General features: G+C 46.8%; 1 protein-coding gene across 7 annotated transcripts in view; it reads right to left on the bottom strand.

Moving 5' to 3' along the window:
* Positions 1-2,758, bottom strand: part of LOC142592783 (uncharacterized) — a 31,435-nt gene extending 28,677 nt beyond the window's left edge. For 5 of the 7 annotated variants that reach the window (XR_012830801.1, XM_075704450.1, XM_075704451.1 and 2 more), the window contains exons 1-2: positions 2,655-2,755; positions 56-264 (exon numbers count right to left, since the gene is read on the bottom strand). Coding sequence is in view for 2 of the 7 variants with exons in the window: in XM_075704453.1 (XP_075560568.1) it covers positions 56-80 (25 nt within the window). In the remaining 5 variants the exon portion in view is untranslated. The other 2 variants (XR_012830799.1, XR_012830800.1) reach the window with 2 other exon arrangements.
* Positions 2,759-14,318: the final 11,560 nt, after the last annotated feature.

Here is a 14,318-nt window from a genome sequence, read left to right as displayed (position 1 = left end):
AAAATCGCCAAAAACGTTTCAGGGTCCCTTTAGGACCGCTAGAGGGGTCGCTTACTGGAAAAAGGTCCACTTGCAACCATCTTGCCTCCTTTTCACTCTCGAGTTCTCCTCCACGCCCAGAAGTCCATTCTCTGATGGGAAACACATGCACTTATACCCTTGTGTGTGTGCTTCCTTCCCCACAACCTTTCCCTAGTGGAGGAAGTTCTTTGGAGGTTTCAGGCCTCGGTGGCCCCAACACTTTCGATGCCTTCTCCTGGGAATCTGCAAGCGAAAATTTCAGCAAATTACTTATCTCCTGTAAATGTCCCACAATGTTCCAATGGGACGTAGTGGACCTCCCTAGATGTCGACTGAACTGGAAAACTTCCTAGGAACATTCTGGCAACATGCACATTTTAACAAAATGTTCCGCCCATATAGTCACTTATTAATTTTTTGGCTCTGGTAGAGTGTAACTAACTGCTTCACTGACAGTAGCATTTGCTCATCTAAAAGCACAAGTGAGATCAATTTCGTGCCCCTACAACTGTGGTGAGCTCGGCCCTCGATGACCAGCTCAAGCTGATCCAGAGAACTGAGAAGATGGCAAGAGCAAGCGGAGCCCTGGACTAAGGCCCACAACCATTGGCGATTATTCTGCTTATCCTTTTAATAAAGTTTATCTATCCTATCCTATGGTACACACACACTGCCGGTATAACAGCCTGTAGACACATGTAATTGCAGTCACTATATTTGTTGCTTCCTGTGCATTTTTCTCATGTATCATGCAAAATCAAAACCAAGCACTCTCCTAACCCAATCATTCTGGCCCCTTGTTCCTGTCTTTACAGTATATCATCATGACTGGGTATACTAACATATAGTTATCATATTATACATCATCTGAACAGACAGAAACAAGTCGCAAGGCTGATGGAGTAAGCAGGTCAGTTGCATTTGATGTTGCACGACATTTGAGGACACACAGAATGCAATAAATACAGTGACTGGAAGTGCATGTTTCCACATACTATATACTGGCAACTGTGTGCTGCTTGCAATGATTGTAGGTGCATAAAGTTCGGCTCTCACGTGTATCGCACAGTTTTGTGTGCCTAAAGCAAGAGGCATACTTCGAAAAACTGCTTCACACAAGGCACTTTTTCCTTGTGAAAACACATTTAACAATAGACACTGTACACCAACACCACAACAACCACATGCTTGAACACACAATAGGGTACTACCGATGAGACTAAGGCTCCGAGTAAAGTGGGCAAAAGTGCCCATGATGATAGCAGAGGCTGGGCATAGTATATATGCCCGAACCAGAAAGGCTGTACCAGATGGCGCTGCCCTCCACCCACTTATTTTTTTACCTCTCACTTTTGTAGGAAAGCACACGTCTTGTGAATTTATGAGCCGGCCATTCAGAAGTAATTCTCTAGTCCTCAATTTTTTGTGATTCCTGAACTTCCGGAAAGTGAGGAAAAAAAACCCAGCACAACAAAGTAAAGGTAGCTACAGCTTTAACTTCGCACATAGCTTTGTGCAACCTATCTACAGCACTCGTGGGCTTCTATTTCTTAAACCACAATGCCTGCACAGAAAATATGCCACAGCGCAAGTACAGGTAACTTAATGAGGGTGTTTGTGGCTTTCAAGGGTTAACACCAGTGTTCACATGCACATATTGTTTAGTAAAATAATATTTTAACATGGTACTTCAGCATCTTGTAAGCAAATCTGTGCCATGTACGCTACAGTGCGGAATACCTTCTGGCACGGCCTGTGAACTATTTTGTATGGGGAATATTAAATTTGGCACTTTTGTTATTTGCAGTGCTTGTCCGCTCGTGTCTCGCAAAATATGAAAGCTGTATTATTTCCTACTAAATTCAATATAAACTGAATGAAATGATATGACTCCTTCACTTCCGAGTGCCAAAAGCTTAAAAAATAAATAACTGCAAAACTTCGGCTACTGACGAAAAAGCACTACAATCATAAACATGACGCACAATTTCGATCGCATGACGTAGTGCGAGAGCATTGCGCGAATTCGACAGTATGTCCCAGGCCGTCCTAAAATGCAAAAAAAAAAAAATTATAATGATAACGCGTAACAAAATGCCCGATGTGTGTGGTTCGGTACAATGCAAACTGGTAGAGCCTGCATTCACTATAGCTTAACGTCGGATATGAAGTCGTCAATGTCACATTGCTTAGTGTAAAAACCAAATTGGACGTGCTTTTGTTGTTATTGTTATTCCAGCGCAGGTATACAATATTTAAATCCTAAGCCACGAGGAACAAGCATTCGGCGCATTTTCGTCAACCGCCGGCATCGGAAGCTTGTTCCTTGTGGTTGGGCATTAAAATAAGAGCTGCGTTCTAAGAAATCAAAACGGAATGCCCAACACCGAATATTTATGAATCATCATGATCTGCGAACGAAGGCCGCTATGGTTCCCGAATCAAACATTACGGAGAAACCAGGCAGAGCGCATATTCTACACGCGTGAAAAGAGTACAACAGGCGCGAGTAGATCCATATCAAGGGTGTCCGCAGCTTTTTTACAATGCCCGTTTTACCAAGTTTTACTCCGACTTCTCAATACACTCAATACTAATTTCTGACTATCGTTGACATGCGCAACAGCACTCACACAATTACCGCCCACGACGAGCGGAACGAACTGTGGATTGCAACGGCATGCATACGTACACTCGCCCACAAGAAACTGCGTGGCGCGCGAGCGCGTGACCGGCGTGGCCAGTACCAGGGTTGCCAGATGGTCCCACCAAATAATGGCCAAATGATCTCAAAAATGTAGCCCAAAAGTAGCCAAAAGCCATCCAAAAGCAAATTTTTCGTGAGCGAAAAATAGCCAAAACGTTTTATGACATTCTGCAGGTGGCTTATATATAGATGGCGTAGATGGTGTCCAAATCTCACAGCGTATTTTTCCAGCTCTACACTCTACACTCTTAAAACGGTTGCACCCTTTGGGGTGTATATTTGTCCCACAACGATAATCGTCATCTGCCTTGCTTGCGTTTCCTTTCTTGAAACTCGGCGCTCGCTACTTTCCTGTCGAGAATGCTGCGTCACACTGATAACGCGCATGCCGTTCGTGACTGGGAAGTACCGGGCTCGCAGCGTTAAAGAAAGGAAACGCGGGCAAGACAGATGACGATTATTGTTGTGGGACAAGATAAGCCCCAAAGGGTGTAAATTTTTTAAAGAGTGTAGGCAAAGTTACACCCTTTGGTGTGCCCCTTCTGCCACACAGCGATAATCGTCATCTGTCTTGCCCGCGTTTCCTTTCTTTAACGCTGCGAGCCCGGTACTTCCCAGTCACGAGCGGCATGCGCGTTATCAGTGTGACGCAGCATTCTCGACAGGAAAGTAGCGAGCGCCGAGTTTCAAGAAAGGAAACGCAAGCAAGGCAGATGACGATTATTGTTGTGGGACAAATATACATCCCAAAGGGTGCAACCGTTTTAAGAGTGTAGGCGAAGTTACACCCTTTGGAGTGCCCCTTCTGCCACACGACGATAATCGTCATCAGCCTTGATGCGTTTCCTTTCTTTAACGCTGCGAGCCCGGTACTTTCCAGTAACGAACGGCAGGCGCGTTATCAGCATGATAGCATTCCCGACAGGAAAGCAGCAGGCGCGGCGTTTTCAAGAAAGGAAACGCATCAAGGCAGATAACGATTATCGTTGTGTGGCAGAAGGGGCACGCCAAAGGGTGTAAACTGTTCTTAGAGTGTTGGAAAATTTTTCTAAATTTTTCTATAGTGTAGGCGGATCTTGAGGCCTTGTTCTGGTTGCATGCGGTGGAAGTAACTTTACACTCTAAGAACAGTTCACACCCTTTGGAGTGTCCCTTCTGCCACACGACGATAATCGTCATCAGCCTTGATGCGTTTCCTTTCTTTAACGCTGAAATGCTATCATGCTGATAGCGCGCCTGCCGTTCGTTGCTGGAAAATACCGGGCTCGCAGCGTAGAACAGTTTACACCCTTTGGAGTGCCCCTTCTGATAACGCGCGTGCCGTTCGTTACTGGAAAGTTCCGGGCTCGCAGCGTTAAAGAAAGGAAACGCATCAAGGCAGATAACGATTATTGTTGTGTGGCAGAAGGGGCAAGCCAAAGGGTGTAACTTTGCCTAAGAGTGTATGCCATATTCTACCGCGTTCCAGCGCGTGATCATGCTCTTCGATCCGCTTGTTCTGCCTCAGTATTCGTGTAGCACTGAATTATACCGCTAGTCATGTTTCCTTGTGCACAGCGCGGAAACATGACTAGAGCGATCCAGGCAGCAAGTAGCACCTGCCATGTACTAAACCCGGACCTTGCATCTTTGCAGCGTTTCCCAGTGAGCGGATCAACACGGATCTAGCGTCGCCGTGCCTGCTGAATCCTCTTCTGATGGCGCAGCTGTGAGGCATATCTACGAAAGATTGCTTAAGAAGAGGGTGACTTAACTGGTGGCCTACGACGGACCTATCGCCCGAACGGCTGACCGCGCTGTCACTACAGCGGCTGATGCGCGCAGCGGCTATTCTGGCAAACGACGCACCTTGGCTTTGCTATAAGAGCCCTGTCTGGATGGAGCCAGCATCACTTCAGAGCGATCCAGGCAGCAAGTAGCACCTGCCATGTACTAAACCCGGACCTTGCATCTTTGCAGGTACGTAAGCGTTCAAAGGTTCATCTCGGGTTCAAATTATAGCTGCTGGATCGCTCTGCAAAGTTGCTCTGTTGTAGGAAAATTGTAATGGGTGAAAATCCGGTGAAATCATTTGGCCAGGTTCTTGCGACAAACAGCCGGGTACCATTAAAGAACTAGCTATAGTCTTGCTTGACATAACCTGAACATAACATGAATAGGACATTTGAGCAACTAAGGACTGACGTGCACAACGTGCACCGTGAACTATCAGAAGTGAAACACCAGCAGGCTAGCATTATTGGCGATGTGCGCCAGTTGCAGGGGAAAGTGAGAGAAATGCGACAGGAAATAATCGAGCTCAAGCAATATACAGCTGTCGGAACAACTTGGAAATAAGAAATGTTCCTGTGTCGGCAGACGAATCGCTGCCAGACACGATGCAAAACATAGCGACTTTCTTGAAGATGGAACTTCGTACCGAAGATATCGATGTAGTGCATAGAGTTCCGACCAAAAACAAGGCTCAACAGAACATTTTGGTAGGGTTTACCTCCATTGCAGTCCGAGACAAAATGATAAAGAATGCCAAGAAAGAGAGATTGTCTACATCGGCCCTTGGCTTCCAAAAGAATGAGCCCATATTCATTAATGAACACCTCTGCCAAGATAATAAGATTCTTCTCGCAAAAGCTCGCCAATCGAGAAGAGAGAAAAATTGGAAGTATGTATGGGTATCGCAGGCCAAAATTCTAATGCGGAAAACCGAGAATTCTCGTGTACTGCACATCATTTCTGAAGACGACCTGAAAAAGGTAGTTTAGAGCCTCTAGTGCTAAGTCTTGTTTGCCACACCAATCATGGCGTTCTCAATCCGTGATGTTCAACGGGAATTCCACAAAACCCAGGGTATATCGATACTTCACTGTAACATTCGAAGTTTTCGTAGAAACAAAGATACATTGTGTTCCTTTTTGGTACAGCATAATTTTACCTTTGATGTAATTGGCTTAACGGAAACTTGGTTAAAAGAAGGTGAGCACATCTCCATTCCGGGATACGGTCTTGTTAGCAATCCCAGGAATGCAGTATCGCGCGGCGGTGGAGTGGCTCTACTAATCAAGCAGACGGTACCCTTTAGGATAATCGCCGATACTGAGATTAGTAACAGTACGGTTGAATCTCTCTTTGTTCTTTTAGATTCACGCATAGTTGTTGGTGCAATATACCGGCCACCAAACTCGAGTCTGCCCGTTTTTTATCAATCGTTGGAATCTATCCTTTCCACCCTAAGCAGTAAGAGCTATGGTACCATCCCTATTGTTGGCGACTTTGACATTGATATCAGCAAAGACACAAATTGTGAATACACGCACCTACTGGAGTCATACAACTTTAAGAATACAATCCAAGAATCTACTAGATTATCACCAAGTGCATCTACAACTATAGACCACGTATTGTGTAAGTGATAACATACATTCTGGCGTATACGATACGAGTCTCACTGACCACTGTCCTATTTTTGTGTTATTACACAGCGCAAATAATACCATTGCAAAAAAGACAATCTTGGCAAATCGCAGGATTAATTACAAAATACCGCGGCAAAAAATTAAGGAAAAGGAATTTCAAGATGAATTTAGCAGTGACGCTCATATCGAATGCGCAAACTTTGCAAATGCATTAGCCCACATGATATCTCAGTGTACCACATATAAACAAAACAAATACGAGGAACCTTTGTGCCCGTGGATGAATAACACCATACTTACAGCAATAAAAGAAAAGGACTGGTGGTACAAAAAATGGAAAAAAACATAGAGATAACACCTATTATTTGCAAAATTATCGAATATCTCGTAACCACGTAGTAGCTGTTATCCGGAGGCGGAAAAAAGAATACAACGCATTCTTAATAAAACAAGGAGAAGGCAATACCAAAAACATGACACCTTTAATGCGTACTTTACTAGCTATGGCCCAAAGCTAGCGGAGCGTATTCCAGTTACTGAAAGCAATGTCGATTGCCCCATCATCCATGCATGCTTTTCCTTGGATCAAGTGGACGAGCATACCATAACCTCAATAATATCAGGCATGCCTTGCTACAAAGCTACTGGCCACGATGGCATTACCGTAAAAGCATTGAAAGACAACATGGATATTCTTGTGCCAGTACTCACTAAAATAATTAATAACTGTATAAGGCGAGGCACATACCCTGACATCTTAAAGATCGCAAGAGTTTCTCCTATATATAGAAATGGTGACGTCAATGACCCTGGAAGCTATCGGCCTATCTCTGTGCTTAGCATGATAAATACTGTATTTGAAAAGGTCATCGCGGCTCAACTGAAGCACTACCTAAACGAAAACAAGCTTCTAACAGATTCCCAACATGGATTTAGAGCCAATCGATCAACGTCATCAGCAGTGTTAGAACTAACCCAGAGTATATACACAGCTCTACACAAAAACGAGATTGCCGTAGGATTATTTTTAGATTTAAAGAAAGCATTTGACACGGTCTGTCATTCCATACTTCTAAAAAAATTACGAACTTATGGTTTTAGCGAAATTACAATGGACCTCTTTTCAAGCTACCTAAATGGTCGAAAACAATATGTAAAATTTGGCTCTTTTGTTTCCCAGTATAATACTACTGTAGTCACAGGAGTTCCGCAAGGATCAGTTTTGGGGCCCATACTGTTCTCGCTATATGTAAATGACCTCCCAACAATACTAAAGTCATCAAAATGTATCATGTACGCTGACGATACCACGCTATTATTTTCGGGTAAATCTCCTGGCGTATTGCAGAACACTATAAACAGCGAGTTATCCAACATATCAACTTGGTTTGCATGTAATAAATAACACTAAACAGACATAAGACAAAATACATAGTATTCAACTCCCGTTATTCCAGGGCTGACACAATTGACATGCAAATTCACCTTCTAGGTGGAACAATAGAACAGCTCGACCACATAAAATATTTAAGGGTATTATTGGACTGCAAATTGAACTGGAGACCACATATATGTAGTATATGCGCGAAATTAGCTTCGGCTTGCTATTTATTGATAAAATGCAGGGAATATCTTGACCTTAGCGTACTTAAAGTTGTTTACTTTTCCGTATTTCACTGTCACATCACATACTGTTCTGAATCATGGTCTAGCACAGATAAAACATACATAGATCCCGTCTTTCGGTTACAGAAAAGGGCCTTGCGCATTATGACATACACAAGCCCACATGATAATACTGACATGCTGTTCTGTCGTCTCGGTATATTACCATTATTTCTGGCATGCGAAATTAAAGTTGCCATTTTGATTAACAATATTTTACGTGGGAATCACTCATTATCACCAAGCCTGTTTATTACACCTAATCGCAATACAAGGGGTGCAACAAATATAAATTTCAACCTACCAATCACTCGTAACACGTATGGCCAACGACTACTTGAGTTTCATGGGGCTAAAATTTGGAACACAGTACCTCTTGAGGTAGAAATGGCCAACAATTTCGTGTCTGCTGTTAAAAAGCTATACCTATCAAAAAGTACGTGATTTCCGTCAGTCTGGTTCTCCACTTGTTTCATACTGTGCAAGATTATTCCTCATGGATCTATTCAGAAAGCCTAAACACTTCAGCACAGACCCTTGCAAATATGTTACTTCTACGTATAATATGCTATTTCGTTTTTTTGTGTATATGCATGTATTCTCCTGACAGTTCTGTACCCTTGATTCATATGCACTGTTTTTCTTTTTTAATGGTTTTAATTGTATGTATCCACCTAACTGTATTAGGTTGTATCATTAAAAACTAGATATGCGCATGACATTGTAGCTGCTACTACATATATGACTATGGGCCTGTGTGTGTGAAGTGATTTTAGAAAAGGAGACGGAAGAGATGAGTGCAGCGCCGTAACTGTCTCTCACAGGAGAGAGAAGGAGATTCTTGATGATGGGAAGGAAAGGCTGGGGTAAAGAGCAGCGCAGTAACTGTCTCTCAGCAGAGTACACCTCAACCGCGCTGCACAGGGGGTAGGGAATGAAAGTAGGGGGAGAGAAAGTACATCAGAAACAGCAGCACGCCGCGGAAATGTGATGGAGCCAAAGGCGGTCGGCGAGGCCGACAGCCTCGGCGAATGTCAGGAGCGCACATATATAGTAGTGTCCTGTGTCGTGAAGGGCAGCCCGAGGGGTGCAGGAGTTCATGTTGAATTCCAATGGCGGAGTCGGAGCAGCCGACGGACTCCGCGAGCGAGCACTCGACTCTGGCGCAGAGCAACGCCTCCAGATCCGCGAGTGGAACACAACCTGCGCCGCCGGAGCAAGGCGGAACCGGAACTTCTATCGACGAATTACCCAGGATACCTTGCGTGTTGTCATTTCCTTCCGCTATTTGCTCCCAGCACCGCCGCACCGGTCACTTGTCTCTTTAGCGCCGTTCATCTGTTGTTTTTTTAAAAGTGCGGAATGGATATCTCGCCAAGCGTGCAGCAGCTTTTGCTTCCTCGCGAGTCGTGAGCGGTGGCGCCTCCCAGCAGACAAACGTGGTAAAGGAAATACGTCACGCAGAGTTCCGGTCCACTCCGCCGATTTTGGCGGAGCATCTTTTTCTGCTCCACGGACCGACTCCCGCTCTGAATCCCCTCCGACTCTCTCATTGGAACACCTTACTCCTGCCCTCACTCTGCCATTGGAACAAACTTGATCCGAAACGAGCAGAAAAACTTGCTCCGACTCCGCCATTGGAATTCAACATCAGTCACGGTGTCGCACGGCAGGCCGTGCCCACGGTAAACACGGGCGAGAGACGCGCGCGCGAGCGAAAAGTTGGGGCACTCACATAGCAGCTGGAGTGTCTCGATCGCGCCGCAGTCGCCGCAAAGGGGAGAGGGGGCTCCACGCAGTCGCCGCTCCATGCCGCCGCTCGGCCGGCCACACAGAACCGGTCCGAAGGGCGAGGAGGAAGGCGCGTGTCTCACAGGAGGACACCTCAACAGCACTGCACGGGGAAGGGGTGAATGGGAAGAAAAAGAAGAAGGAGAGAAAGACAGGCCGAACGTGGCAAGGGGGAAAAAATGTGAGTGCGGGGCTCAGAGCCGCGCTCTCAAGTGCGTCGCATTGCAGTAGTCCAGCAGTGCCGAAAGAGCGTGCTTCACGATGGACGAGTGGGCTGCAGGGAATAGCAGCGAGCACTAGCCTTTGGCTACAGATCCAACAGTTCCTTTGTACAAATTATTATCAATGAAAAATAAACTGAATTGAATTGAATTGAAAATCGTGCGCTGTGCGATCGAGACAACACCTCGCGCGCGACGCCGTTGGCGGAAGAGCGTACGCCGAAAAAAAAAAGCGAGAAAAAGAATGAAGGCGGGGCCTGTGACGTATGCGTCACGCGATCCTTGAGGTCCGGTATGGGAGAACGCAGGGAAGGAATTTCGATTGCGTAGCATGTTGCGTAGGCTAGACGGGGCGAGTGTAGAGAGCGTCTTGCTTGGCAGTGGAGCCCGCGTACTGAAATCATGAGTTCGCGGCACTGAAATATTTCTATCTCGGCTATTAACGAGCCGGTTTGAAAAATTTTTGCGGCAGAACGCTCCCTGGAGGACACGTAACAACGTCCAGCGTATAACCGAAATTTGCTATGGGGCCTGTTGAGGGGGCCTTTAACGTCAGCACTAGGGTCGAGCTCCACCACTGGAAAATCTGGCGCCACCGTCGGCGTGACGTGGCATGAGGGATCACGTGGACACAGCGGCCGCGTAGGCTGCTTCGGAAGCGCCGAAGCGAGCTGGAAACGAAAGTTTAAAGTACCCCCTGCGCTGTGGTTCTGATTAAGCGGTGAGGCTTTCCCTCCTTGGGTGTGTCTGCTTGACAACATTTGAAGGCGCTATAAAAATTAGCAGTTCCGCCCGAAAGGCGAAGCACCGATTGCGATACCAAAGTAGTAGATAGCTGTACGAGTAGGGATAGTAGTTTTATCAGCCGTATAAACTTGCAAACATTCGCTTGCTAACTAAATTAACAATGATAGAACGTGTAAGCGTGACTCAACGAGGACGTAGAAAGAAACACATGCACAGAGACCGTGCTGTCTTTTTCTGTCTGCCAGTGGCGTAGCAACAGGGGGGGCCGGGGGGCCGTGGGCCCCGGGTGCCAGGGGCCAGTGGGGGGGGTGTCATATACATGTGAAGACACCCCTCGTAGCAACAGGGGGGGCCGGGGGGTCGTGGGCTCCGGGTGCAAGGGGCCAGTGGGGCGGGGGGGTGTAATATACATCTGAAGACACCCCTCTTTCCGCCGGCTACACCCGGGGAGGGGGGTGGCAGAAGACCTATGGGCCCCGGGTGCCAGACGACCTAGCTACGCCACTGCTGTCTGCTTCTTTCTGCGTCCTTGTTCAGTCGCGCCTACACATTCTATCATGGATTCAGACCAACTAGCCCGTCAACGTCACCATCATCATCATAATCATCATCAGCCTATTTTATGTGTCCCTGTGATCTCGAATTACCCCTGTCCTGCGCTAACCGATTCAAACTAGCACCCGCAAATTTTCAGCGCACCAGCTAGTCTTCTGCCGTCCTCTACTGCGCTTCCCTTCTCTTTGTACCCATTCTGTCACCCTAATGGCCCAACGGTTATCTAATCTGCGCAATACATGACCTGCCCAGCGACATTTTTTTCTCTTAAGGCATATTAGAATATCGTCTATACCCCGTTTGCTCGCTGATCCAAACCGCTCTCTTTCTGTCTCTTAAAATTATGCCTAGCATTCTTCGTTCCATCGCTCTTTGCGCGGTCCTTAACCTGTTCTCAAGCTTCTTTGTCAGTCTCCAAGTCTCTGCCCCATATGTCAGCACCGGTAAAATGCACTCATTGTATACTTTCCTTTTCAATGATAACGGTATGCTCCCAGTCAGGAGCTCACGATGTCTGCCGTATGCGATCCAACCAATTTTTATTCTTCTGTGAATTTCCTTCTCATGATCGGGGTTCCCTGTGATTAGTTGACCTAGGTAAACGTACTCCTTCACAGGCTCTAGAGGCTGACTTGTGATTCTGAACTCTTGTTCCCTTGCCCGGTTATTTATCATTGTCTTCTGCATATTAATCTTCAACCCCACTCTTACACCCTCCCTGTTAACGTCCTCAATCATTTGTTGTAGCTCGTCCGCAGTGTTGCTGAATAGAACAATGTCATCGGCTAACCGAAAGTTGCTGAGGTATTCGCCGTCGATCCTTACGCCTAAACCTTCTCAGTTTAATAGCTTGAATACTTCTGCCAAGCACGCAGTGAATAGCAATGGAGTAATTGTGTCTCGTTGTCTGACCCCTTTCTTTATAGGCACCTTCCTACTTTTCTTTTGTAGAATTAAGGTGGCTGTGGATATTCTGTAGATCTCTGCTTTAACTAAATTAACCCCCAAGGTGTCACGCGCGCACAGGTAAACATGAATACACCTCGCTCGATGGGCGCGGAAACTCGCTGCGAAAATTCTGGAGTGAGGAATCGCGGCGGCAGCAAGCGAATTTACCTTCATGCATGTCTTGCTTCAGCGCGAACGAAACATGGAAAGCGCAGCGCATATACTGTGAGGCTTGGGCTGAACGCAGGAAGACTCGCATAGTAGGGTAACGGTTTAATGCGGGTTAAGGTTACATTGAACACACCGACTGATCACTCCAGCGGCAATGGCTTGACTGACGCCCATCGCGGGCAAACAGCGAAAACAAGCGAGGCTCCCGGAAACGGAAGCAGGACTAGGTAGGTGACGATGTCGGTGCGGCTACTTGTTGCGCAGGTCACGTTGCGCCATCTGTAGCAGCCCACACCAACTGGCCAAGCCCCATCGCGTCACTCACATTCCACCCCCGTCCGGATGACCAAGTCCCTTGGTCTAACTTGGCGTCCATATAGTCACTCAAGCACGAAGTCTCGCAAGTGACGGGGAAGGTGGCGCACACGCTGTTGGCGCTGAGGCTGTGTTTGGTGGATGGCAGTTTCGTCATCAGGGACTGTAGTGGCGGATGTTTCCCCTTCAAGGCTGGACGAAAGGTGTGCCACAGGAGATGACGGAGGCACATACAACTTAATTTGCGAAACATGCACAGTTCTTGGCTGGTTAAGCAGGCGAGCTGTCATTCCTGACACACGCAAAGCCTTGAATGTGGATGCAGTCAACTGCTCAGTGAGACGGTAGAGCCCTCTAAAGCGCGGTGCCATTTTCTCGTGGGGCGCTGGCGCTTGACGTTTGATCCATGCTAGGTCACCTACTGTGAAGCTATGAGAGCGATGGGTACTATCATAGTGGCGTTTGCGGGTGGCTTGAGCTGCTTCTGAATTGGCAGATGCCTCTGAACGTTGCGCTGTTACATCAAGGACGCGCTCAACAAGGCCGGTTTGTTGGAGCGACCGTTGTTGCTGGAGAGGAACCTTAGGCACGTAGCTGAAGAGTAACTGGAATGGCGAAAAGCTGGTGCTCGAATTCACCGAAGTGTTAACCGCAAAGGCTGCTTCATGGAGCTTTGCAGGCCATGATAAAGGTTCCAAAGCACATATTTTCCGTAATACTGTAAGTAATGTTCCATTGCTTCGTTCAATGAGGCCATTCCCTTCAGGTCGGTAGGCTGTTGAATAGTGCAGCTCAACGTTATGTAAATGCATGAACCGCTTGAACTCTGTCGACTCAAAGGCCGACCCATGGTCTGAGAGACAGTGGTCAGGTGCACCATAGCAATAAAATACTTTATGCAAAGTCTGAATAACTTCGCGTGCCGAGGTTGACGGAACGGCTCCTGGAGCAATAAAGCGAGTTGCAAAATCAATCACATTCAGTATGTACCGTGATGAGTTGCTGGGAGGCATAGTTATGTGGTCGATAGCAATGCTCGAGAATGGAACATCTGAAGTTGGCATTTTGCCAAGAAAACCAACACTTCTTGAGGTTGGACGGTTATACTGCTGGCAGCATTGGCAGGATGACACGTAGCTCTTGACTGTCTTTTCCATACCTGGCCACCAGTAGCGGTCTTGCACTTTGTGTAAAGTCCGCTTGACGTCGAAGTGACCTGCACCATCATGTAGTGCCTGGAGAATGGCGGGACGCAATGACGATGGCGCTACAACAGCATATGTTCCTGAAGGTGTCCGATGGTATAGCACGTTGTCGATTAGGTTGAACTCGGCCGGGGCATCTCCATTAGCAAGGCTTTGAAGAATTGCACTGCATTCGGGGTCTTTTTCTTGAGCGGTAACCAGCGCTTGAGCGGAGTGTGTGACTGCACACGAAAGTCTAGACAAATGGTCAGCTACAACATTCTGCCGTCCAGGCAAATGTCTGACCGAGAAGTCAAATTCAACCAAGTCCATGAGCATGGAAGTAAATCTGCGAGATGGTTTCACACACTTCGTCAAGCAAGCAACAGTCCAGTTATCTGTAACTAGGACGAACTTGATTCCGATTAGATACTGACGAAATTTCACTGTTATTGCCCAATGTACTGCGATGCCTTCCCACACGTTACTGTGAAGCTTGCGTTCGTCTAGCGTCAGGGATCGGCTAGCATAGGCAATAACACGTTCTTTGCCATCCTGAAATTGTGACAACACTGCTCCT

This window comes from Dermacentor variabilis, chromosome 9, assembly GCF_050947875.1.
Source record: "Dermacentor variabilis isolate Ectoservices chromosome 9, ASM5094787v1, whole genome shotgun sequence".
In the NCBI taxonomy this organism is placed as follows: domain Eukaryota; kingdom Metazoa; phylum Arthropoda; class Arachnida; order Ixodida; family Ixodidae; genus Dermacentor; species Dermacentor variabilis.
The sequence above is the reverse complement of the archived record's forward strand: the minus strand, read 5'-3'. Positions and strand labels throughout refer to the sequence as shown.